The sequence below is a fragment of the Eptatretus burgeri genome, chromosome 5 (assembly GCF_056783735.1).
Source record: "Eptatretus burgeri isolate ZD-2024b chromosome 5, Ebu_testis_v1, whole genome shotgun sequence".
Lineage (NCBI taxonomy): Eukaryota > Metazoa > Chordata > Myxini > Myxiniformes > Myxinidae > Eptatretus > Eptatretus burgeri.
The window spans coordinates 35,653,230-35,680,729 of record NC_140965.1 but is presented as its reverse complement, the minus strand read 5'-3'; the positions used below and the strand labels follow the sequence as shown (position 1 = coordinate 35,680,729).

The 27,500-nt window shown below is 44.3% G+C and overlaps 1 protein-coding gene across 2 annotated transcripts in view; it reads left to right on the top strand.

Moving 5' to 3' along the window:
* LOC147026224 (transmembrane protein 256 homolog) overlaps window positions 1-24,540 on the top strand; it is a 96,670-nt gene extending 72,130 nt beyond the window's left edge. Inside the window, exons 5-6 of one of the 2 annotated variants that reach the window (XM_085881417.1) lie at window positions 8,379-8,487; window positions 23,575-24,540. In XM_085881417.1, coding sequence (XP_085737543.1) covers window positions 8,379-8,487; window positions 23,575-23,694 — 229 coding nt within the window. In that variant the 3' untranslated portion in view covers window positions 23,695-24,540. Of the gene's footprint in view, window positions 1-8,378; window positions 8,488-23,574 lie in introns of those variants that run through there. The other variant, XM_085881420.1, reaches the window with a different exon arrangement.
* The last annotated feature ends 2,960 nt before the right edge of the window (window positions 24,541-27,500 follow it).

The following is a 27,500-nucleotide window of genomic DNA, read 5'->3' as shown; positions in this document are numbered from 1 at the left end:
TTGAGCAAACATGCGATCATGCAAGATCAGTGTTACACCATTAGTCAATTTGAGGTCATAGCATGAGCAGTACAGTAACCTGATGTTTGAAGACGTGGATAAAGACCATTGTTACCTGTTGCTTCCATACTGCGTCATTTCCAGCAATTAATCAGTTTGCCATTCTCCCATCCTCGTATCCCAAAAGGTTTCATCACGAAATCTCATAACACGCATGTTGATACCTTCCCAAACCGCTTGTTGCCAATGCTAGTCGGTTTTTGCCCATCAGGCGAGTGGCATGAATTGTTTGTGGAAACTTAATTGTGTTTTGTCAAACTTTTCTTCACTGCTCTTAGCAAACCACACCTATAAATAACAACCTGCAATGTTTTGGAGCACTTCTTTCCTCATCTCACGCAAAACCATACTGTTCACAATGACACAAATGACATACATGGACAAGAGACACTTGACGATAAATTTTGTTTGCTGGTTCCATCACTATTTCTCAGGACATATCGTATTGAGCCCCAGCTTGTGCCACTCCCCCCTCATTTCTCCCCTCCTCCATTTTATCTTAGATTCGAGTAAATTAATTCGATTAATGAGGCTTAATTAATGTACAATCGATTAATGTACAACATGCTGCTAATTGGGCCTTTGGCTGTTAACCTATGGATTAAACATATAGTGGGCATCTGTCAGTAGAACCCATCTCATCCCTTCTGCAATGACTGAATTTTTCACTGGAGGAATTACGATTTATTGTGTATAATTTTAACTCAAGAAAACGTCAAAATGGTCGAAAATGGCAACATTTATGTCAAAGCATCGATAGATATTAGTTATTAGATTGGTTCTCATTGCTATTAGTGACCAGACTTAAAGTTTACTCTCATGTGTTTAACAATATTCTTGAAGAATGAAGATCTCTCCTGAGCAAATGTGGCCATGTAAGAGAGGTGGCCACATAATGCAGGTAGCATGGCAAAATTTTCATAGTGGCTTTGCAGAAACTTCATTTAGTGGGGCAGATAACAGCAATTTTTGAGAGGAATCGTGCAAATGATGATACAAGCATCAAATTTGGCACATTTGTTCTCCAGGGGATTCTAATCAAATCTGCCTGATTGGCCATTTGAAAATCCAAATTTTGAAAGAAAAAAAAACTTCAAAAAAGTCAAGATCACGAATCAATGTTGGATGCTGGCTGAGATTAGTGAATGTTTCAGAAACATCATCAAAGACGTTCCAAGTCTGCCATACAGTTTTCTTCCCTTTACTGCGGAAGACAGACATGACGTCACATCCAGTGAATGCATGGAAGTATGGGATCCCTCCAGCTTTCTCAGGCCCTATTGCAGAAACTACCTCATGGACTGGAATCCATCGTGCCTTGGCTCCTTGGCCAAAGGCAATCCACATGTTCTCACGACCTAGTTCCTGTAAGGATGGCAGTACAGATATTGCTATCACTAGTACGTCCATGTCATTAGCCTTAATGATAATGGACTTGCTACCATCCGTCGTTGCATCCCTGGCATGTACAAATATTCGAGTGTCAGCTTCTTCATGACAACATGGAGACGCAGCATCCAATGACTTCCTTGTGTTGCTAATGGCATCTTCTCCTTTTGTGACAATGACTGCTTGTCGTCTCTGCTTCGCACATCTTTTCCGCAAGGAAGTGAAACAGCTCAGTCTTGTTGCTGCCATCTCGAAGAAAGCTTCTCCAGTTACTTGGGGTCTTACTGGTTCCTGTCACTCTTCTTCTGATTCCTTGCCCCCATTTCGACCTTGCCTCGGACTTCAGACTTGACTTCTTGTACGCATCAAACACTACGTCCACCCTCTCGTACCTGGCACCATAGGATTCCACCTTTGGGATGATGTCTTCTTTAGAATAGTCATCAAATATCTTTGAAGTGCGTGGAGGTGGGGCATTGATAAGTGCTGAGTCATCAATGATGACTGCATCTCCCCTTGGTTCTCTGTCTGGGATGTTCACTTGCACTTCAAGAATTTCAGCCAGCTGTGACTTCAAATTTTTTTGAAGTTTTTTTTTTTTCAAATTTTTCAAAATTTGAATTTTCAAATGACCAATTGGGCAGATTTGATCAGAAAGCCCTGCAGAACAGAAATGCCAAATTTGATGCTTGTATCATAATTTGCACGATTTTTCTACTATCTACGACACTAATTGTGACTTTACTTCATAAATGCAGTGCCAATATAAAACAATGTCTACCCCAGGCAAAAATTCTACAGTTAGAACTATAGTATATGAAAGTAGTTCTCTCATATGCTACAGTCCTACGACAGTAGTTTGCGGAGAATTATTACAGGAAAGGAATGCAGAGAATTTTTGCCTGGGGATAACACAGGTTTTGCTATCAAAGAAAACCTGCAATTTTTTGGTATACATAGTTGAGGCTTTTGGAAGAGCTCCTAATTGTATACTGAATGGATCAGGATGCAACAGGACAAAAGGAGAGACAGAGACAGAGACAGAGACAGAGACAGAGACAGAGACAGAGACAGAGACAGAGACAGAGACAGAGACAGAGACAGAGACAGAGACAGAGAGACAAAAAAAAAAAACACACCACACCACACCGCTACAGCAGAGTCGAAGTTCAAGATAGAGGTAGACATGGACAAACAATGAGTGTGGGGAGGAATAGGGGGCAGGAGAGGATGCAAGGGCTGGAGAAGATGGATACAGAAGGAAACTCCCAGGAGGGGAAAATGGGTATTTTTAAAGAGGAGGGTGGAGGGGGGAAGTTAACAAGGCTAGAAATGATCATGGTTTTGGATTGGCGACAAGCCAAGATAGTGGTGAACAGGTGATCAAAGACCTGGTGGGAAGAATGATATTGAAGAGAATGTGCAATTTGGTTCCTTATGTGGGATGAAAGAGGAACAAATGAGTAGAGGTGAGCAGTAATTCAGGATTTTGGAAATTTCACCAGAAGGGGATTGATGGTGGACTGTGTGTGCCCTGCAGAAACCTGGGAGGGTGGGGACAAAGCACAGAAAGAGCAGAGGATGCAAGACCAGAAAGAAGATGGCAGAAGACAGAGAGACCACTGATCTGTCTGCGATGGCGAAGTGATCGGCCCATCGACTCAGCTTCATCGTGGGAGATTACAATAATCTTGAAAGGCTTGGTTTTCATGGCGTCAGACTGAGAAAGATGTGAGGCAGGGGAGCCAGCACAAAGGGGAGCAGTACTCAATCAACCTGCGGATGAAAGCCTTGTAGATGGACAGGAGTTCAGGTGTGCCAAGGAAGGACTTTGTATGACAGAGGATGCCCAGTCAGCAGCTGGCTTTGGAGGCCAACTTTGAAATGTGGTTTGCCAATGAAAGATCATGGCTGATAGTGAGACGCGTGAGTTTGAATGACTAAACTTCCTTAAGAGGATTGTTAAGAAAGTAGATATGAGTGTTTGCCAGATGGTCCTTTCAGAGAGAGATAGTATGAATGTGAGATTTGTCATGATTGAAAGACATTTTCCAAGTGTTTGACCAACTTGTGATTTTGTCAAGGTCTGTAGAGAGGGAGGAGGCTGCAGCCTGCCTGTCTGAAGGATGAGGGATGTCACAGCAGAGGGTGGCATCATGAACAAATAGATAAAGGGGGTTTTCCAGAGAGTCAGTGAGATCATTGATGAAGATTAGGAATTGGACTGGGCCCAGAACACTACCTTGGGGTACTGCAGCCTTGACAGGTAGAGGAGATGAAAGGATTCCGTTGAGAGCCACTTGTTGGCTACAAGCATAGAGGAAGTCATTAAATCATGTGTGGGGTTTTCCTTGTACGGCAAAAATACCGACAGTTTGGAGAGTATGACAGGATGCCAGACTGTATCAAAAGCACGAGATATGTTCAGAGAAAAGACCTTGATCTCATGTCTGACATTGAGGGCTTTCATCTGTTGTAAGGTGAGTCGAAGTAGCATGTCCAAGGTGGAGTGACCTGGTCTGAAACCAAATTGGTGATCTGAGATGAGATTGTTGTTGAAAAAGAATGATTTCATATCAAATGCAATGATGGATTCCATGATCTCGCTGATGATTGAAAGTAAGCCGATAGGTCTGTAATTAATGGGATCAGTTTTTGCACCTTTTTATGTAAAGCAGTGATGTTGTTGGATTTTCAAGCAGAAGAAAGATGACCTATGGCAAATTATAGGGTGAAGATAGCATTAAGAGGAATATAGTAGATGTTATTTTCTGGCTCTCCTGAGAGTGGACACACACTTGTTGTGGACTTTAGGGAATGCACTAAGATTGACTTCGGTGGGATTATCCTTCCAGGAAGAGAAGGCAAGTTGTTTCAGAGTAACTGCTTTTGAGGATTCAGTGTACTTTGGGTGGGGAAGAAGGGTAGAATACTTGAAGATGAGATGGGATAAATCTGTGCATGAGAGAAAGTAAGTTTGTGTGGAAGAATTCCCAGGCCAAGTTAACATCAGGGGTGGGCAGTAGATATTGGAGACTAGTCGGGAAGAGAAATGACTGCTGACATTCCTTGCCAATGTGCCTGAGTGAACTGCCGCACTCACTGGCATTGAGGAAGCTCTCTGAGAATAGCCAGAGAGATGTTGATTTTCACAAGTGAATGATCGGATGAACTCATTGAAGCAGAGACACAGCAGAAGACATGTGCAGGAAAGTTCGTCATCACCAAGTCCAGAAGGGAGGATTTGTCATTGGGAGAAATTGGAGTTGGACGGAAAGTTCACAGCTTGTGTCAGTCCTATGGAGTTGCAGAAGTCCTTTGCTGACGTGTCATGGCTGGTGAGAGAGAGGGACCAACACCCAGCCAATTTGCATGGTGGCAATTGAAATCTCCACATATGAGGAAAAGAGAGTTGGGATGAGTGGTTAAAAGTTTGTCCATATTGTGAGAGAGAGAGAGAGAGAGAGAGAGAGAGAGAGAGAGAGAGAGAGAGAGAGAGAGAGAGAGAGAGAGAGAGAGAGAGAGAGAGAGAGAGAGAGAGAGAGAGAGAGAGAGAGAGAGAGAGAGAGAGAGAGAGAGAGAGAGAGAGAGAGAGAGAGAGAGAGAGAGAGAGAGAGAGAGAGAGAGAGAGATATATAGAGATATATATATGTATGAGAGAGATGAGGTGGGAGAGAGAGAGGTGGGAGAGAGAGAGGTGGGAGAGAGAGAGGTGGGAGAGAGAGAGGTGGGAGAGAGAGACAGGGGGGAGAGAGAGAGAGGTGGGAGAGAGAGAGAGGTGGGAGAGAGAGAGAGGTGGGAGAGAGAGAGAGGTGGGAGAGAGAGAGGGGGGAGAGAGAGAGGTGGGAGAGAGAGAGGTGGGAGAGAGAGAGAGGTGTGAGAGAGAGATGGGAGAGAGAGAGAGGTGGGAGAGAGAGAGAGACAGAAAGAGAGACAGAAAGAGAGACAGAAAGAGAGACAGAAAGAGAGACAGAAAGAGAGGGACAGAGATGTAGTCGTTGTCGTCGTCGTCGTCGTCGTCGTCACTGTTTGGAGGACTTCACAACACACAGACAAACAAGAGGTGGGAGTGGAGGGGAAGTTGCAGCCAGAGGTACTCCTGGGGTTTGGGAGATGAAAGATCAGCACAATGGCTGTGAGAAATTGAGTTGGAGATGTGAAGTGCAACTGCACCGTCGGAGCGTAGTTCAGGCTCATCAAATTGGAGGCGACAATAAATGTGGAGTGACACGAAGGATTCAGAAACATCCTGTGGGAGTAAGGTGATTCAGGCCGCTGCTGATGTCTGTTTTATCAGCAGTGGCCTGGATTGAGATATCCATCAGGTTGCAGTGGAGACCTTGGATTTTTGAGGTCCACACAGTTAGATATATGGTGGGGCATTGGGAGGTGACAGGATGAGGAGGCGGGGGGGGGGTAGGCTTTGCAGGGGCAAGGTGAGGCTTTCGGTGGGATGGATTAAGTGGGGAGGTTTGCGTGTGTGGTGTGCAGGAGAAGATTTAAGTGTTTGGGATGTGGGGGAAGGTTTGAGTGTGTCAGGTGTGTGTGTGTGTGTGTGTGTGTGTGTGTGTGTGTGTGTGTGTGTGTGTGTGTGTGTGTGTGTGTGTGTGTGTGTGTGTGTGTGTGTGTGTGTGTGTGTGTGTGGAGGGGGGAGGGTATGAGTGTGTGGATGCAGGTGAGATTTAGAGTGTGTGGAATGAATCAGGATGCCCTCTGGAAGATCCTTGGGCTTCGTGGGGTGCCACGAAAACTGATCAATTTGATTTCTGAACTATACTCTGGTACTGAGAGTGCTGTGAGATGTGGTAATACCATCTGTGACTTGTTTCCAGTTGTTACTGGATTCCGTCAGGGCTGTGTACTGGCCCCCACACTTTTCAGTGCTTGTGTCGACTGGATTTTGGGGAGCGGGATGTCGGGGAGATTTTGCCGCAGTGCATCATTTGGGAATGTCAAGATCTCTGACCTTGATTTTGCAGATAATGCAGTCATCTTTGCAGAGATGCCGGATATCCTGATGGGGGCCCTCGAGGTGCTGAATGAGGAGTAGGAGCCACTGGATTACATATCTCCTGGGTCCAAACTAAGATCCAGGCTTTCAATGACAGCTTGGATGCTGCTATCTTGTCTGTACCTGTTTTTGGCCAAAATGTTGAAGTCAAAGAGAGATTCCCTTACCTTGGCAGTGATATTCATGTCTCCACATGTTGAGCCAGAGGTCGATAGACATCTGGGTCTGGGTTGAGCCTGGGAAGTCATGGATTCACTGGATCATGGGGTGTGCTGCTGTTGGTACCTCTGCAGGAGGATGAAAGTCCGAGTCTTTAAGTCTTTGGTGTTTCCAGTCTTGTGTTACAAATGTGAAACGTGGACTCTGACCAAGGATCTGAGACAAAGACTTAACTCCTTTGGTACCAAGTCTCTTCGGAGAGCCCTTGGCTATCGCCTGTCGGCCTATTTCTAATGAGCGTTTGCTGAGAGAGAGACTGAGAGAGAGACTGAGAGAGAGACTGAGAGAGAGACTGAGAGAGAGACTGAGAGAGAGACTGAGAGAGAGACTGAGAGAGAGACTGAGAGAGAGAGAGAGAGAGAGAGAGAGAGAGAGAGAGAGAGAGAGAGAGAGAGAGAGAGAGAGAGAGAGAGAGAGAGACTGAGAGAGAGAGAGACTGAGAGAGAGAGAGACTGAGAGAGAGAGAGAGAGACTGAGAGAGAGAGAGACTGAGAGAGAGAGAGAGAGACTGAGAGACTGAGACTCAGATGAGCCTTGTTACCTGTATAGTCCGTGAACATCAGCTGCGGCTGTAAGTGGCTCGTTTTCCTGACACTTATCCTGGTCATCAGATTCTCTCAGCGAGGGAGTCTCGTGAGTGGAGGAGGCCAACGGGCCAACCACGTGCCTCGTGGTTGTTGCAGGTTGATCGATATCTCAAGGAGATGTATTCTGTGGAGGAGGCATTTCCAGCATCCTGAGCTATGTGCTAGGGGATGTACAGATTGAGGCCCCTGGAGTGGACATGGTGACGCACTGCTCCGGCGAAGGCTCCAATACCTGATCTGTCCTGACCTAACTAATGTGGCCACATACTTGTAATGCCCAAATCTCAACAATAAGTAATGTTATTTGGTGGCCCGATAGAGTCCAACTTCGCATGTCAGTGGCTCTGGCATTCTTTCCAACAATATTGTCTATATATATATATTGTCTTATTGGCCTCTTGACAGAATAGGCATGCAGGTTACTTACATACTTACATTTTACTATTGTTACTGTATAATGCCCATTTTTCAGTCCATGCCATGGACCACTGGTCTATTGTTGGAAAGAATGCCAGAGCCACTGACATGCGAAGTTGTACTCTATCGGGCCACCAAATTTGTTAGGACTGGAATTTGACCATGGTGCTGGTAAACTGACACACCTTTTTTTTTGGCAAAAGACGCTGTAAGGTATTTTATGTCCACCAAGCAATTCTGGGAGAATGGATCCAATCTGATGGAAACGTATACCAGAATGACAGTTTGCAGCAAACCTGATAAACTCAGACTTGACAGCATAAAGACGAGTTAGCAACCTCTCAGCTATCCTGCCAGCCTGCTCTTCGTGTTTTCGAACTCATTACGCCCACAATTTGATATAATTTGACATACCGACTGTTCTGCCGGATGTTTGAATGTGTTTCATGTCAGAGAACAAAAATCTTCAAAAACGTGTTCACTTTTCGTTCTGGTTACGAGTGTTAACACTCAGACTCGATGCAGATCGCTTGTTGCATTTCTTATTGAACCATTGCTTTAGTAAGCAACAACGAGACCATCGTGGGTTGAAAGTGAAACTTTATTGATTTAAAAGGATGGTTTTGTAACTCATTGTCGGATTTACTTTGTTGCAATGCATGTATGCTCACAAAGGTGTGTTACACTTCCTTCAGTGTTTACATTCCCCAGGTAACACCAGCATCCGGCAGTGTTGCAATAGCTTGCACTTGTGAACAGTTGCCCGTGATTTCGATGACTCAGCCAAGTGAACTGCCAAGCTCTGTAAGTTGAAATTCTGACCTTGCACAATAGTCTTGGTCACATGACCCTAGATGCCATATCTGTTTTTCATTGGTGTGGTTGCAATTGATTCAGGGTGTGTCAGAAGACAAACGACAAAATAGTTGAGGCATTAATCATACAATTTGGGAAAACTTCTGGTCATTAAGAATCATGGATATGTCACTGATAAAAATGATGCAAATTTCAGTTGGAAATTGAACCACTTCGATTAGCTGATCCTACGGCGAGATTGTCCAAAGCACCTCCTTCGTGCCATTCTCTGATTCCTTTATTTTCGTTGATGCATTGTCTTACTTTCAATAATTGCTGCTATTGTGGATTTTTTTTATCAGTTGCTTAGCAACTGCTTGTTGTGTTCTCCCACAAAGCTTGCTGTGTTCAGGAGGGGAATAGAAAGAAGGCCTTTGATAAGTTGAGTGAGGAAGAGATGACTGTGAAGGGCAGTGTCTGTTTTTGCCGTTACATTTGCCGAGTACTTTTCCATCCGTACAAGCAGATTCTCGAGGAGCGACGGTAAAGAGATGGTGCTGTCTGTGCTAAAAGATGTTGCAATTGCGCAGCTACATCAGGCACCGTTGCCTTCATGGCTCTTTGTTTAAAGAGCATGTCTTACGTCATTGCTGGTACTAATAAATATGGGAAGAAACAAAATGTTGACTTTATTCTGGAAAACCTTGCACAACAGAGACCGTTGAGACTATCAAGAGGAAGGCTCACAAAAACCGGATCTCATAATTTGTGAAGTGGGCCGGAAAAAGGCCCCTAATTCCGTGGAGGTCCGTGTCTTAACATGACTGTAGTTGGTTTTAATCCAGACTCAGTTGAAGCTGGTCAGGAATTCACGAGGTAACGGCTCAATGTTTTGTTCATATAAGCGAGGGGCCTGGCAGTGAAAATGGAAAATGAACCTGGAGGTGTCTGTCGGATGTAAATTTACTTGTGAAGCTTTTCTGGAGCATGTTGAACACAGCAAGACCTTCAATAGTGAAAACATCAACAACCTGCATTGTTCAAAAGTAATCCTTAATTTTATTAATTGCCTCTGCCACCGAAGGTGAAGGAGGTGATGTTTTCACCTCCTTTCTGTCTGTTTGTTAATTGCCGGAATCCTTCGGATTTCGGTAATTATGTTGGTCGGTTGTGTGTGTGTGTCATTTTAAAGAGCCGTGAAGCTCCCCTTCCCTTCCCCCCACAACGCCCCCCCTCTCAAAAACAAACAAACCCTTCTTTCCTTTGATACCTTCATGATGTAAAGGCCCTGTCACACCTTGACGATTTAGCCAGCGTATGTCGACGTATGAAAAATTTGTCTAAAACACTGGCACACGTCGAATACGTTGTGTGTGTGTGTGTGTGTGTGTGTGTGTGTGTGTGTGTGTGTGTGTGTGTGTGTGTGTGTGTGTGTGTGTGTGTGTGTGTGTGTGTGTGTGTGTGTGTGTGTGTGTGTGTGTGTGTGTGTGTGTGTGTGTGTGTGTGTGTGTGTGTGTGTCTGTTTGTTTGTTTACCCTGTAGCAGCCACACCATTTCAGCGATCATGACGAAACTGGGTACAGACGTCGGCCATGGTCCAAGTTAGACACTTGTCGTTTTTGGTGAATCTAGGTCTAAGGTCAAGGTCAAGGTCACCAAAAAAACCGAAATTCTTATTTTCGCAATAACGTCCGCTAAAATGGTCGTCTCGACTTCAAACCAAATCCAAAATGTGCATCTTCCAATACTGCATCCAACCATATGTCTCATTGGCATGTCACACCAACACCCTTCTCCGCGGTCGGGGTCAAATGTCAGGGGGGTCGGGTCAAAACTTTCAAATTGCGATAAAAACGCCATTTCAAGTTCGATTGACTTCCAAGTTATGATCATGACCAAACGAAGTGCTATAACTCATTAAACTATCGACTTATAAGAACCAAATTGATTTCCAGGTTTTTGTTTTTTCAGAGATCATGGAGATATGACAAAGTTATTCCAGCAATTCCTTGCTCAACGAGCAATTTCATTTGTTTGTTTGTTTACAGGATATCTCAAAAAGTTGTGGACTGATCCAGTTGAAATTTGGTGGACAAGTTGGGTGTGTGACAAGGTCGAACTGATTAGATTTTGGTGAAGATCTGGATCCGGATCTGGATACGGGGATTATTTAATTTTTGAAGTAATTCTTCACCATTGAGAGATCGGGCCAAAAATAATATATAGCATGATATTTCAAAAATGTAATGGGCTTGAGATGTTCTCGTGGATCAAGCATTACGGGGCGGAGGTATGTGCTCTACCGAGTGCTCTTCTAGTTTCTTGTTGTTATCTAAGGGTAATAGAGAAGGACATCATAAATCATTGTGTTATGACATGAATTATAAGGACATAGATAGACAAGGGACATCTGCATCGTATCATAATGGGGTTTCAAACCTAGGATTCAGCGATGTGCTCATTGCTTCCAGAATCCTGAGCTATGTGCTCAGATGGAAACAGTACCATCTCGCCACCACTGTGCAAGTGTAGTGCAGTCATATAGACGTAGCTTTTTTATTCAATGCCTCTTAATTCCATGGATTTTCCTGTAACATTCTGTCCCCTCCAATTGACCCCTTGCGCCCCCCCTCCCCCTCCCCCTTCACCACTACCACTACCACCACCACCCACAACCAACTATCTGTCCGTTTTTACATTTGAGTACTTAATTTTATTTTTAATTAACTTGTCTCCCTTCCCTTCTCCCCACAACGCCCCCCCTCTCAAAAACAAACAAACCCTTCTTTCCTTTGATACCTTCATGATGTAAAGGCCCTGTCACACCTTGACGATTTAGCCAGCGTATGCCGACGTATGAAAAATTTGTCTAAAACGCTGGCACACGTCGAATCCGTTATGGGTAAGTTTGTATACGTTAAGAGCACGCTGGCATACATCTTAGTACGCTGGCGTACGTCGTAGTACGCAAATTACCTCGACGTGAAAACATTACCTCGACGTGTTTCGACTTATGAGTAACTTACAAGTAACGTGTGTCGACGTGTGTCAACGATCGCGTAACGTGCCTACAACTTATGGCCAGCGTATGCGGAACGTGTCATACGCTGGCATACGTCGAAAAATTTTCAACATGCTGAAAATTTGTCGACGTACTCGGCGTTTGACGACGTATGTCAGCGTGCTCTTAACGTATACAAAACTTACCCATAACGTATTCGATGTGTGCCAGCGTATTCGGCAAATTTTTCATACACTCGCTTAAATGTCAAGGTGTCTCAGCGGCTTCACACTTTGATGTCTAGTGCGGTTATGATTTGAATCGTCGAGCCGCAGCCTTTTAATAGGCTACACCACGTGATCGTCGGCGATACGCTGCCGCACGCTATGCATAAGTTAGACTATCGTTGGGCATAGGTTGTGAACGCCGACAACACGCTCAGCATTCGTTGATATAAGTTATCTATATATTATCGAAACGTTCTGTGTACATTACTAATACGTTATGCATATACATCCAACTCGTTATGAATACGTCCAAAACTGGAAAAAAAAACCATCAATAGTTCAGCGTACGCCAGCGTTTTACATACATTTTGATACCTAGCCATGCGCAGGCTAAAACGTCAAGGTGTGGCAGGGCCTTTAGTAACATGTAGATGACCCCTGTTACCACAATTCATGATGCATTAATTATATGTACAACTTAATCCATGTGCCTTCGTCGCTATAAGGCATAGCCTGGTGTTGGCTTAACGGTTAAGGTGGCAGGCTTAAGATCTTAAGGTCTTGAGTTGAAGCCCCTGTCGTGTCGTTGAATTAACCCCAGGAGTGTTGACTCAGCCTGTTATCCTTCCGAGGTCGGCAAAATGAGTATCAGCTTGCTCGTAACAGGGGCATTGTATCAGCAGCACAGAGGCACTTCCAGAAAATTATGCAGCCAAGCAGCCACAGGCTGCACAGCAATAAATAAATTAAAAATTAATGACTACAAGGCATAAAAATAAAAAAAATTAAATGGTTGTAGTGCAAGAAATGAAAATCTTTCATCAGCCTGTTTGCCTCTTGCCTGAAGGCTTAGGTTAGTGCGATGCAGCTTGTCGGCCAGATGAGGCAGGCTAAGACCTGTACGTGTGGTACTGCATGCCTCTTCAGCATAGTTGTGGTACAGTGGAGTACATGATTCCGAGAATGTTTTCATGGGCAGGTTGGGCTGCCTGGGAAAAACAACCTTCTGATACACACACTTCCATTAGCAATGTTGACATTGAGTGATGCTTTAGCATTTTGTGCCCTTTTTATTTTGCTTGCTTCTCGCACATCCATTCCATCTCACCTCGTGCTTCCTTCTCCTCTACCCCATATATTATCAATTCTCCCATTGTAGGCCATAGGCTCAAACCAGTTATCATTCCTTTTTGCAGTTCCGAGGATAATGTTATCATTCCTAGGATAATGCAATAAAGAAAATGTATAAATTAATCTTTTTTTTTAGATCCTCGTGGAGGATCTCTAAGTCTTACTCACGTTGTTGTTCTTGTGGACTTCTTTGTTTCACAGCCTACAGTTTTCATCGAAACTTCCTGAAACTTGGCATATATATGTAAAAATACCCTGCGCATACAGTAACCATCTCCGATTTAGAAAATTCCTCCTAGAAAAAAAAGTTATGACGTCAAAATATCTCCGCTAATGGAAATCGCCTAAAAAAATTATCTCCGAAACCAGGCAAGCTTTTTAATTCTGTTTGTGGGACTCGAACAGGGCATTAGCAGAGATTAATTACCGCACATATGATACATCACTATGACGTCATATCAATTTTATGACGTCATTCCTATTTTTTGACATTTTTTGTTTCACAACCCAGAGTTTTCATCGGATCTTCGTGAAACTTGCCATGTATATGCAGAAAGCCCACGCACAGGCAGTAACCATCTCCGATTTTGGAAATTCTTCCGAGAAAAAAAGTTGACATCATAATATCGCTGCGAATGGAAATCGCCTATACCATTATCTCCGAAACTTGGCAAGCTGTTTGAATTTTGTTTGCGGGAATCAAGCCGGGCATTAGCACAGATAATTTATCGCAAACCTGATACATCACAATGACGTCATATTCGTTTTTATGACGTCATCATTAAGAGGACTAGGATCTTGGCTCATTCGAGCTTGTTTTCTCAAATTCTGGATCATAATTCAAGACTTCACTAATATGATTTAACGGCTTGCCAATGTGTGCAAAATGTCAATCCAACATAGAACTCGTCATTGGATGCAGAACAATTTTCCCAGTGATGCTTCGGTGCTCGACCAATAAAATGTCACCGTTTGTGGATATGACCGTTAGTGTACTTACGTACTCCTTTGGATACAAGATGGCGGCACTCATTCCGCCTACGTGGATGTGCGAGTTAGTACGGAAAGACAAGTGTAATGAGTTCATACTGTCGGTAGAAACATGGGGAAAACTAGAACGGCACTCTGTAGAACACGTACCTCCACAAGGCTGAACAATTCACATTTTGTATCCCACTGATAAGCCGGATCTGCATCCGGACCTGAAGCAAAATTTAATCAGCTTGTTCCTGTCACCAAACCAACTCATCCACCAAGTTTTGTCATCTATGAAAAACTTTTTGATATATCATGCTACATATCGTTTTTGGCCCCATCTCTCACTGCTTGAAGAATCACTTTAAAAAACAAAAAAATATTCTCGATTTCGGCTGGATTCAGATCTTCACCAAATCGAATCAATTTGACCTCATCACACATGCAACCTGTCCACCAAGTTTCATCCAAATCCGTCTACAACTTTTTGAGACATCCTGCTCAGAGACAAACGGACAGGGGGCAAAATATAACCTCTGTCCACCTTCGGTGGTGGAGGTAATAATTCCATTCTTTGCTGTAATCTCACTGAAACCAATATAATATCTTCAGAAATGGCTTGAACTCAATGGTGAAGGGAAAACTGTGTCTGAACATCATCATGAGTTGGAGTAACATGTTGTATCTGCCTTGAGAATCTTTTATTGTCCCAGGTCACATTCCCACTCCCGAAAAATTTGGTATTTTCTTTACAAGCGACGATGGAGCGAATCAAAGCCTGGTGTTGGCTTCGCGGTTAGGGTGGCTGGCTTGAGATCTTCGGGTTCGAGCACTTTTCAGTCATTGAATTAACACCAGGTGGGGTTATTCTGAGGTCGGAAAAATGAGAACGAGTGTACTGGCAATAGGGTCATTGCATCAGCGGCACAGCTTCACCCTCAGCCAATGATGCAGCCGTGTGCCGCATACAAATGGCGAGGAGGATGAGTTGGACGAGTAGTGAATCAATATAACACGACTATTTAAGAAAGGTTCCAGAGAATAATTGGGGAACTTTAGATCTGTTGGCTTGACTTCGGTTGTGGGGAAGGCGTTGGAGATCTTAAATAAGGAACTCAAATGGAACCACTTGAATAAATTCAAACGAATTAAAGGTAGTCAACACGGATTTGCACGTAATTTTGTTTCGTGATTCAATCAAAGATGGCGGACTGCTGGCCATTTTAGTAGAAAAAAAAACCCGATGTTGAACATGTCCTCAACCATTTCTCGGACATGCATTTACTGATGTTGTTCAAACTTGGCACACGGATAATTAATGATAACTTACATATATATGCACGTCATTTTTTTCGAGATCAGATCCAAGGTGGCCGACTGGCAGCCATTACTTAAACGTGTCCCCAACCATTTCTTGAACATGCATGGTCTGATTTTGTTCAAACTTGGCGCAAGCACAGTACATGATGGCGTACGCATGCACCTCACTTTATTTTGCGATCTGATCAAAGATGGCCGACTGGTAGATTGGCGGCCATTTTAGTTGTAAAAAAAAAATACCTGCCGATGTTGAACATGTCCTCAACTATCTCTTGTACATGCATTTACCGATATTGTTCAAACTTGGCACACTGATATAATGAACGACGTCTGACATATCATGTCTTTTTTTTTTCCGAGATAACATCCAAGATGGCCGAGAGGTGGTCATTTTGTTACTTACGCAATCTTGCCTAATCGTACGCAATTTTCCATATCACATGACCACTCAAGTCAGTTGCGCATCCACATAAATCTTGTAAATATGAGCAAGCCCTTTAAAACTATGGGGGCTATGCGATATTCTCTTTTCTCATTATTATTATTATTATTATTATTATTTTTATTAATATTATTTTTATTCCATTTATGGTGCCTCCATATTTGCTTCTGCATCTGTTATTTAGATTGTACCCTTCTTAGTTCACCAAGTTCTGGAAATATTACTTTCATATATTTTTGTTTTACTGGACTTGTATTGGAAACTATGGAAATAAATGTTTTATTGAAATTGAAATTTATTTATCGATTTATTTACAGGATTGAAGGTATATTATGGAGCTGACACACACACACACACACACACACACACACACACACACACACACACACACACACACACACACACACACACACACACACACACACACACACACACACACACACACACACACACACACACACACACACACACACACACCCAACACAACACTGTTAGATGAGACAAACACAGCCACTGGAAGCATTGAGGATGGAGGGTCCATGTATATTGATGGAAGTGTGTGAGCAGGATGGGCCAGGTGGCCTCCTCCTGCACTGGGATTTCTTGTATAACTTTTAAAATAAGGCAATAAGCCATTGATAGGATGGTGTACAGGTAAGTGCACTTACCTTTGAAATGTCTAGTCTGGGTTTGATTCTCAACCTGAACTTAATTAAAGATCCCATGGTGTATTTCATGATGAGGAAGCAAGTTTTAATTGCATCCTGAACAAATTCCAAATTCCTACCATCTTCAATCAAAGCGTCTGAGGTGAGGCATCAGTTGGTTATGGTGCACCGTTTAAACAGAAACTTGGCACGCGTATGCAAATGAGCTGGGTTGCTGCACCTCATAACGTTTCTGGAGTAACCTGATATGGTGGGGTTTTTGTATTAAATAAAGTAAAGTAAAATAAGTGAAAGAAATGAAAGAATAGGGGATTGAATACCTAACTAAAAGCCCTATGCAACGTATCTTGTCCCATTTATCCACTAGACATATGGAAAGGGCTAACGAAACGAATACGAATGAGATAGCTGTCTTGGGGTCGCTATATGTTGGATACCATTGCCTTGGAGGAGTGCCGATTTTACAGAACCGCAACAACAGAATTGGGGTAAAACCGACCCCACAATAAGGTGGGAGTAATTGGGGCTGTTAAAGGTACCATATAGTGCAGTCATATAGGGAGCAGAGATGGAGTGTCTGAGATAAGTCACATGCCATTGATGTGTCTCGTACCTCCTACGAAACTACCCTCATTGAGAACCATCTGACATGCAGAGGAATGCGCTCAAGTTCGCATCAATTCTACCTCCAGAGGAGGATTGCTTTCAGCACATTATATTTTCTGCAACGTCAGCCGCAGGAATGCGTAGAATTCCTCCTGCGAGTGTGAAAAGGTCCCTCAAATTTTAAGCCATATGCAGCAATGCACGACTGACTTGAATGTGAGTCAGAATGGGGCTTCATCGACCCTCTAATCTCGAGCTAGGTCAAGCAGGTTATTTCGTTTTATTGACTAATTGGCACACTTTTATTAATTTAACAACTTGAGTAATTCGGTCTGATGTACCAAGTTATCACATCGAAATTGGGGACGATGTAGGATCTACAAATCAGGAAAGTTTCAGCGACAGATGTTGGTTGTACAGTCTGTCGTGCTGCATTGAAAATCTCCCACAGGTCAAAATACAGCTTTGTTTTCACCGAATGGAGTGATGTTATGGAAGCTGCCTACCAAATGTGGCACGAATTCAGTGGTGGAACGTCTTCATTACAAATTTAATAAGTATTATACTTTGCAAAACGATACATCAAGTATTTATTTGAAGGACACATTTTGACATTTCCTTTTTCAAGACATTTTTGCTTGTTTTGATCAAACTGTGAACTGAGGTTGCGACTTCATCCTTATCAACCACTGAGCAGATAAACAACTTTCCATGGCTGTTTTCTGTGTTTCTTAGAAAGTTGCTCGCACTAGTGTGTGTTTCTCCGTATGTTGTAAGACCCATCATTCTGTGAAAATTAGATCCCTTACCCTGACATAAATGCATCTTATTTCCATTATCCATTTGCTTCGATTATCATACACTGTATTTGTTCTGATAGGACATTTTTCTTTCAAGATATTGATTTTCATTCTTGATGAAATGAAATTGATCAAGATATTGATCCTAAAGGATGTTTTCTCCAGCTAGCATGGATATCACTTTTTCCAGTGAGACATTCGTAATTTGAAGATTATTGTTATATGGAGCTCTTGTCATTAAGATATTGTTCAATCTTCTGGGATCATGCAAGACAGGTATAGCAGAATTAGCCAGAGAATGGGAATGGGAATGTGGCGAGGGGGTCTTCTATTGTTTGTGTTGGCTTCTCCCTGTTTTCCATAAACCTCGACATGTGATGTATACTGTATATTTCTCAAAGTAAACGTTGCGCAGCAGCACATGTCTACCCATTTAAAACAGTGTGTATTTGTGTTTGCCTGGTGTTGGCTTAATGGTTAGAGTGGTGGGCTTGGGATCCTATGGTCCTGAGTTCAAATCCTGCTTGGCTGTTGAATTAATACCAGGGGGTGGGTTGACTCGGCCTGTCATCCTTCTGAGGTCAGCAAAATGAGTGCCAGCATGCTGGTATACTGTGTCGGAGTGGCGAACCGTACAGGATTGTGCCCAATAGCCAAGGAGACTGTGTAGGCAGCAGCAATTTTCTGCAGAGAGTATGGTCCCAATGGGATGGGGGTATTTGTGTGTTTGTGTGTTTGTGTATTTGTTTGTCCCCCTTCATAAAGATGAGTTAAGAAGGGTTTTAAAGTCCAATCTTTTAACACGGCTGTTCACTACAGACTTTTTTTCATGATAAAAACAAAAGAAAAACATTTTTCATAAAAGAGTAATTACATCTCTTCTATTGGAAATGTAGATGGTGACTTGCAACCGGGCCTCAAGGGTGGTGTACAGAAGCATTTAAAAAAAAATAACACTAAATACAAGGCACAGGGAGGTGAAATTCAATGTACGATGTGTAACACGAGCAGAGTAAAACGAGTGTTCATTTACGTCCGCGGGATGCCTTATAAATAAAGAAGATATAAGCACACCTTACGCTAGGCCGAGGCTTCAGACTTTGGCATGCTGACGAGGCTGTACTGCTTTGATGGGCTTTTATACATATATACACATAGTATATGGTTTATATCTTGTCCATCCACCCCCCCCCCTCACCCCAACCCCCATTGGCAGTGTGTTTGCTAAATGTCGTCTGTTATCAGACTCTTAGACTCTTCCATGTGCCTTGAACTGTTTCGAGTTTATAAAATCAGTTGAGAAAGTTGGAAAATGCTCCTTTTGATTCGTAGAGGCTCTAAAATAATGCCCCGTACGCATATCATTATAAGTGAATTTTATCAGATTGAATGCCACACTTCTTGGATGCCAGGAAAAAAACAAACATGCAGCAACAGAAAGACTATTACAAGGTTATTCAGTCAACCAAGCACCCTGTTCATTAAACCACAAGGCCAAAGGTCATCGCCAACAAAATTGTGGGCAGAGAACCAATAAGAGGAAAAAGAGTTATCGTAGAGTATCTTACCAAATAACCAATGACGTCCCAGCTGAGAAAGTGAGAGACGATGTATTCACCAGTGATAAGATGGTGGGCAAAGCTTGGTGCAAACACCACAACTAAACACACACCACTCACAGCAACCACCATTCCTGCAAAAAGGATTTTCAAAAACACGTTCCTCAATTTTTTCCTTCTCCTGTCGTCAGCATTTTGAGTTTTTGGGCAGTTTTTTGAGTGAGGGAGTGAATGGATGTTGTCCTGTTTATCAGTGCTCAGGGCCCTGTTTATCATACATCTTCATCAATCTCATAAGCCTGGTGTTGGCTTACCAGTTAGTATGGCTGGCTTAATATCTTAGAGTCTTGAGTTTGAGCTCCTGTTTTTTCTGTTGAATTAACATCAGGTGGGGTTGACTCAGCCTGTCATCCTTCTGAGATTGGTGAAATGAGTACCCGTGTACTGGTAATAGAGGGCACTGCATCATCAGTACAGTTGTGTCCACAGAAAATGATGCAACCAGCATCTACAGGCTGCACACAATAGCGAGATAGCATCAGCTAATGAGTGTACTTCAAGTAGTGTCTGTGGGTAGTTTTTGAAGTTGGTAGTACAGGAAGCCCAATGTGATTATAAAACCCTCTTAGTACAAGTGAAGGGAAGAACCAGTCGTCCTTCCGGATGGAATCATTCTCCCAAGCCTCCAGAATTGGCATATTTTATGATGACTTTTACTACCCACTACCGGTATGATTCTTGAAGATTACAGTCAAAATTCCTCATGAGGTTGCTTTAAAATGGATTGAATCCACATCCTCTGAGATGTCAGTACAATGTCAATCCTATTATTATTCGCTCAAGAAACTACTACTACTACTACTACTACTACTACTACTACTACTACTACTACTACTACTACTACTACAATGGCATTTTTAATGCCACATAGTTGTAGTGTCGGCCAAAGGTGCCGGTACATATCTTTCACAAAGCAATTGGCATGGCCTGACGTTCGACTGAAGGTAGCATGAATCCGGAATGGCCAGGGTGCTGGCAATGACTCGTCTACTCTTCGCTAAGACATCGTACCGTGACACCTTTAACATCCACCAGCTAATACTAGCAGACAGGGCACCCACCTTAATGACCATCTGAGGAACGAGGCACCTTTCCTGCCTCGCACCAATCGGACAGTATAGAGCTGGGTTTGGAATCAAACGTAGATTAGACAGCCCAAAGCTAAGTGTCCTACCTCTTCACCATCCTGCCAGAGTACCATTCCCTCAAAAACTAAAACACAGAATTTTGATGTGAGTGCAACAGAGCTATCATTCGATCTCGTTGCAGGCATTGACACACTCAGTTTGTGCGTGCGTGTGTGTATCATTGCCATCAAATGTTAAAGTACACCAGATGCCGGAAGAGGAAGAAATGGCTTTCAAATGTTTTTATTATAAAAAAAGAGCAATCCATTCATAACGAGGTCACTCAGGAGAGCACATACCATACCTCCACCCCATAATACCTGAAAGACGAGAACATATCTGGCCCAGTACATTTTTGAAATATCATGCTATACAGTACCGTATCATTTTTGGCGATATGTCTCTCAATGGTGAAGAATCACTTTTAAAATTCTAGGAGTCGGATCTGGATCTTCACCAAAATCTAATCAGTTCGTCCGTGTCAGGCACACAACCTGCCCACAAAATTTCATCTGGATCCATCCACAACTCTGAGATATCCTGCAAACAAACAAACAAACAAATGAAATTGCTCGTTGAGCAAGGATTTGCCGGAATAACTTTGTCATATCTCCATGATCTCTAAAAAAACAAAAACCTGGAAATCAATTTGGTTCTTATAAGTCGATAGTGATACTGTTTAATGAGTTATAGTACTTAGTTTGGTCATGATCATAACTTGTAAATTAATCGGACTTGAAATGGCGTTTTTATCGCAATTTGAAGGTTTTGACCCGACCCCCCCGACATTCGACCCCCCCGACCGCGAAGAAGGGTGTTGGTGTAACACCCCAATGAGACATATGGTTGGATGCAGTATTGGAAGATGCACATTTTGGATTTGGTTTGAAGTCGATACGACCATTTTAGCAGACGTTATTACGAAAATAAGAATTTCGGTTTTTCAGTGACCTTGACCTTGACCTTTTACCGATATTCACCAAAAATGACAAGTGTCTAAGTTGGACCATGGCCGACGTCTGTACCCAGTTTGGTCATGATCTCTGAAACGCTGTGGCTGCTACAGGGTAAACAAACACACAAACAGACAGACACACAGAATGACACACACACAACCGACCAACGTAATTGCCGAAATCCGAAGGATTCCGGCAATTGACAAACAGAAAGGAGTGAAAACATAACGTCCTTCACCTTTGGTGACGGAGGTAATTAACTTAATTTAGACTTCTTTAATTGAAATCCACATCATGTAAAAAATCGAGGGCTGAAGAATGCTCAATTCCATCTTCCCCTGGCAAGAAAAGGAGATTGTGACAAGTTGAGTGTTACAAAGTTATCATCCAGATGCTAACAGCTGATACATGTTGATCAGTTATAATGATTTCCTGCACATTAATAAGATGTCAAAATTTACTTCTGAGAACAGTCAGCTGTACATAATTCTAGTTATAATAATTCTTCGGAAGTTCATTCGTAACTTTGGAATGGAAAGATAGGATCAACAATTTCCCCTTTTCCATTTGTGGATTAGGGATTGCCCAATTGTGAAAGTTAAGACTGGCTGGTATCCACACCACTCCACTTCTCTGGTATCTACACCACTCCACTTCTCTGGTATCTACACCACTCCACTTTCTCTGGTATCCACACCACTCCACTTTCTCTGGTATCCACACCACTCCACTTCTCTGGTATCCACACCACTCCACTTCTCTGGTATCCACACCACTCCACTTCTCTGGTATCCACACCACTCCACTTCTCTGGTATCCACACCACTCCACTTCTCTGGTATCTACACCACTCCACTTCTCTGGTATCTACACCACTCCACTTCTCTGGTATCTACACCACTCCACTTCTCTGGTATCTACACCACTCCACTTCTCTGGTATCTACACCACTCCACTTCTCTGGTATCCACACCACTCCACTTCTCTGGTATCTACACCACTCCACTTCTCTGGTATCTACACCACTCCACTTCTCTGGTATCCACACCACTCCACTTCTCTGGTATCTACACCACTCCACTTCTCTGGTATCTACACCACTCCACTTCTCTGGTATTCACACCACTCCACTTCTCAGGTATCCACACCACTCCACTTCTCTGGTATCTACACCACTCCACTTCTCTGGTATACACACCACTCCACTTCTCTGGTATCTACACCACTCCACTTCTCTGGTATCCACACCACTCCACTTCTCTGGTATCTACACCACTCCACTTCTCTGGTATCTACACCACTCCACTTCTCTGGTATCCACACCACTCCACTTCTCAGGTATCCACACCACTCCACTTCTCTGGTATCCACACCACTCCACTTTCTCTGGTATCCACACCACTCCATTTTCTCTGGTATCCACACCACTCCACTTTCTCTGGTATCCACACCACTCCACTTCTCTGGTATACACACCACTCCACTTTCGCTGGTATCCACACCACTCCACTTCTCTGGTATCTACACCACTCCATTTTCTCTGGTATCCACACCACTCCACTTCTCTGGTATCCACACCACTCCACTTTCTCTGGTATCCACACCACTCCATTTTCTCTGGTATCCACACCACTCCACTTTCTCTGGTATCCACACCACTCCACTTCTCTGGTATACACACCACTCCACTTTCGCTGGTATCCACACCACTCCATTTTCTCTGGTATCCACACCACTCCACTTCTCTGGCATCTGCACCACTCCATTTTCTCTGGTATCCACACCACTCCACTTCTCTGGTATCCACACCACTCCACTTCTCTGGTATCTACACCACTCCACTTCTCTGGTATCCACACCACTCCACTTCTCTGGTATCTACACCACTCCATTTTCTCTGGTATCCACACCACTCCACTTTCTCTGAAACCAAGAGCACAAGGCATGCCTGCCTACTTGTTGCCTCGCTGACCGGTGTAATCAAAATACAGCATGTTGTACTTCACAAACATATTGCATGTCTATCTATGAATTTCAATGAGGATGCAAAATGAAGTAAAATTCGTGAAAAAGGATCTTTTGTAACACATAGTAGTTGTTGTGGCTGTGGTTGTTGTTTTTGTGCTCCTTCCATGTACTTTTATGTCTTTTTTTTCTCTTGCTTCAGGAAATATTACTTTATATAATTTTGTGTGGTTCTTCCTTGTCTCTCTGAACTCTGAAGGGTTCCTGCTATCATCGAATAATCAAGGTTACCATTGGAACGTCTCCATCAAAGCTCGAGATCCCATTTCTTCTTCCTCGATCACAGAAACACGGGCTTTGTAAAATGGCATGTCTGTGATCAAACGGACACAAATTTTTGTCTTAATAATTCGATTATTTCCTTTACAGCCAAGTAAATTGATGATTATATTTCCAACAGTGCAATTTTTAGCTCACCGAGACTTTTATCCGGTGAGCTGATGTGATTAAGTAGTGTCCATACGTAAGTGAGTGAGTCAGTCAGTGAGTCTGTCAACACCAGTCATTATCGCTTGACCCAAACACACGTTTTTGATGAAACTTGGCCACAAGCTTCATATCTGATGCCTAACAACGGTGTATTGACCGCATCAAAATCTGTGCTCAATAAAGGGGTTGACGGTGGGGGAGGTGGAGGGTGACCACCCAAAATAGGTATTTGCTCTCTTCTCCAAAACTACACACACGATTTCGATTAAACTTGACTACAACCTTCATCACCTGTGATGTACTAAAGTTTGTTCATGGCATGAACAAAAATCAGTGTTAACGGTGAACGTGACCAGCAAGTAATAACACATGCCTGTGTGGCTTTGCCAGCAATTTCGCACACAAGTGGTTGCTTTGTAGCTCAGTTGAAAATGGTACTTTGATCCTCCATGAATCTATGATTTGCGAAACCAACAGTATGCTTTTAACATTCTACCAAAATTTGAAAGCATACAGAACTATCATAACGATAGCTTTTTATTCAACATCTCAAGATTTTATCCATTGTTTGTTTTTGTAACTGCTTCTGCGGTCGTCACAAGATTTGTTCGCTAATTCTTCATGCAAAGTTTGTGAAGTGAGTGCTCACGAAGTGAAAGCTAAAGGAGCACATACTCATACACACACACACACACACACACACACACACACACACACACACACACACACACACACACACACACCATTTTTTATGCCAAATCAGTCTCTTGACATGGGTTACCAATCCCCACCCTGACCCAGTACTGATCTGTGTCTCAAAAGAAGGTAGCTGGAATTTTTTTATGGATTCAGGGTGCTGCTGATAACTCAACTACCCTTTGCAAAAGATAGAGTGGAATTTTTAACGTCCACCAACTCATCCTGGTAGATGGTACCGCTCACAACTGTACCTGGGGAGTTTAACGTCCATCCGAAGGACACATTTGATGCTTCGCCCTACATACGAAACACCATGGCGAGAGTTTATAACTGGGGCTGAGATTCAAACTCAGGCTACAGTGCTCTCATTCCCAGAGGTTATGTAAGCTATTCTTCTCATTCCTATTCAGTATATTGTTACGGCTGTGGAAATTCGCATTACACCATGAAGGGCCCATAGGTGAGATATCTCTAAGTACATGTGTAGTTAGCCCCAAATCCGTTGTCTATAGGGAATTTATGTGATTCATTCGGGCTGCGACGCTTTGAGATAGCCGTTTTTCTGTTCTATCTTTATTTTGAACCAACCACGTCTCAACAGCCATCACACAACAACGACCTTAACCACCACGCCAGCCATCGTCACCAATTACAACCATGCTCCAACCCTCAGACAACAACAACCACGCCAACAGTCACGATCTTTACCTTCACAACTCAATCCCGCAAACATCGCATCACCGTCATTCCCAAACGGCACCATAACCATCAAACCACCACCGATAAACCCTCCACCACCCTCACCTCTCTCCTTTTACAGCCATTCCCGCACCACCTGTGAACACTGAGTGTCGGGCTGTCTTTGGCTCGTTTAGCGATACGCACCGAGCCGCGAGGCAAATAGCGGCCTTTCCGAGGGAGAATTCGGATCAAGAACGCTACACGCCCACTTCTGATCCGTCCAATTAGCAAGCGAGGAATGGCTTGGCCCTGCCTCCAGGCGCGTCTGTGTGAAATCGATATATGCAAATTCTATGATCAGGGGAGGTTCACGCCCACTTTTCCTCCGTCCAATTGGCAAGCACGGCTCTGCCCCCGAGGTCATCCTGATCTGGAAATTTGCATATTGTTTTCTCCTGCCGGCCTATAAAACGGCGAGTGCAAGGCAAATCGTGGCAGAGTGTGGCAGTAGCAGTGTGTGTCGGCAGGGCAGAGTGAGTCGAGTCATGGGTGTGGCAGAGTGGAGTCGGGTGGCGAAGTCATCGGTGTGGCATCGAGTTGGGTTCTGCAGTCGGCTGAGGAGAGTTGCGGGAAGAGGCCAAGGAGCTCGGGTCCGAGGCGAGAAGGACGGCGGTCGGCGACGAGGTCGCGTGTGAGATCGCTCATCGCGGGACCCAAGCCAGCCAGCCATTCTCCCTCCCCCAGGGCATCAACAATTCCCCCTTTCCCCGCGCTGAGATAGTGCAACAAGGGGGCCCCGTTCCCACCCCACTCCAAACGTCGTGCCAACGAAACCCGCCAAGGAGCACGGAGTCGGGGCACAGCCACGTGGCCACATCTGCGGCTAGTCCGCCAACGCATCACGAGGACGCGGGTAGGACCCCCCCCCCCCCGTCTCGCGGATCTGGCCGCTCCTCCAGGTCACGCACACATGTTGGCCTCCAGGCCTGTCTGCCCCCTTGTCTATGAGGGAGGCTTCTTTCCTTTGCTTTTGAGTAAATGTGTGTTGGCGCCGTCTGTAAAGTAGAACTGTATAAGTGTTGCCGCGTGTACGCATATTCGGTAGTAACTGCGTCATTGTTTCTTTTGTTTTAACTGCTATATGTGCATTTTGACTGTTTGGCTGTATATGTGTGCTTTCCGTGTGTCGCGTATAAATGTGCATTGTGTGAACTGTTTTCCCGTTTCGCTTCGTCTTTTCTTTATTGACCCTCCATCTTGCTTCACGTAAGGGGTTCGTAGTGGGCTTAATACGCCCGGTAATTCATCTGAACCGTCCAGGTCGGCGATAACACCGCTCGGTTATCCCGATAGCATGGAACGGGCCGCCCAAGCAACCCGTGTCTGGAGTCGACCTGCGGCTACGGTCCCCGAAACAGCTACAGCCGCTACTCGGCTTTCTTTCCTCTGTCGCAGTCTCCGTCGCCATTCAACACACGCACTCCCGCGTGTTACGACGCTAACACACCTCACCATTAAACTCACACCGGGAGACGCGGCTGCATGTTCACACATGCCGACCGACATCTCCCTTACACACAGCGACCATGCACACGCTGTCTCTCTCACACTCGGCCGCTCACTCACGCATGCCATTACCCTTGCACACGTGGCTCCACTCACTCGCGGCCTTTCACTCACTCGTGCCATTTCCCTCACACACGTGGCTCCACTCACTCGCGGTGCTCCATTCATACTGGCCGTTTCACTCACACACACGGCCTCTTCCACTTGCGGTGCCCCTTTTACACACGACGTGCTGGGGAGCAGGCCCTTCGGCACACTTACCACCACACCACTCGCACACGGGGTCGCTTCCACACACGGGGACGCACTCACACCTTGCACCACACACACCGGGACAACCACACTGGGGATTCGTGTCCCCACAAGGGTCTCCGGGGCCTCTATGCCCCCCAAGCTCTCCGTGCACCTGTCCACAGCACTCCTTCCCTCGACCTCGCAAAGCACGACCGAACCCACCTGGTCGTGACTCGCCTCAAGGGGGCATACTCCCTCCCCTCGTTCCTGGAGGAGGCCATCCCGCTGCTCGCACTGGGTCTCCACCCAGTCCACCAGCTCACCCCCATTGTCCTCCACTACCTCCGTGTGTGTGTGTGTGTGTGTGTGTGCGTCTCTATCCCCGTCTTCATCGTGTAGTCTTCCCTCTATCGTTCCCATCTCCCGTGTCTCTGCCAACTCAGTCACCTCTTCCCTTGTTATCTCCCTTGTCTCAACTATTATTTCCGTCTCTTCCCTTGTTATCTCCCTCGTGCA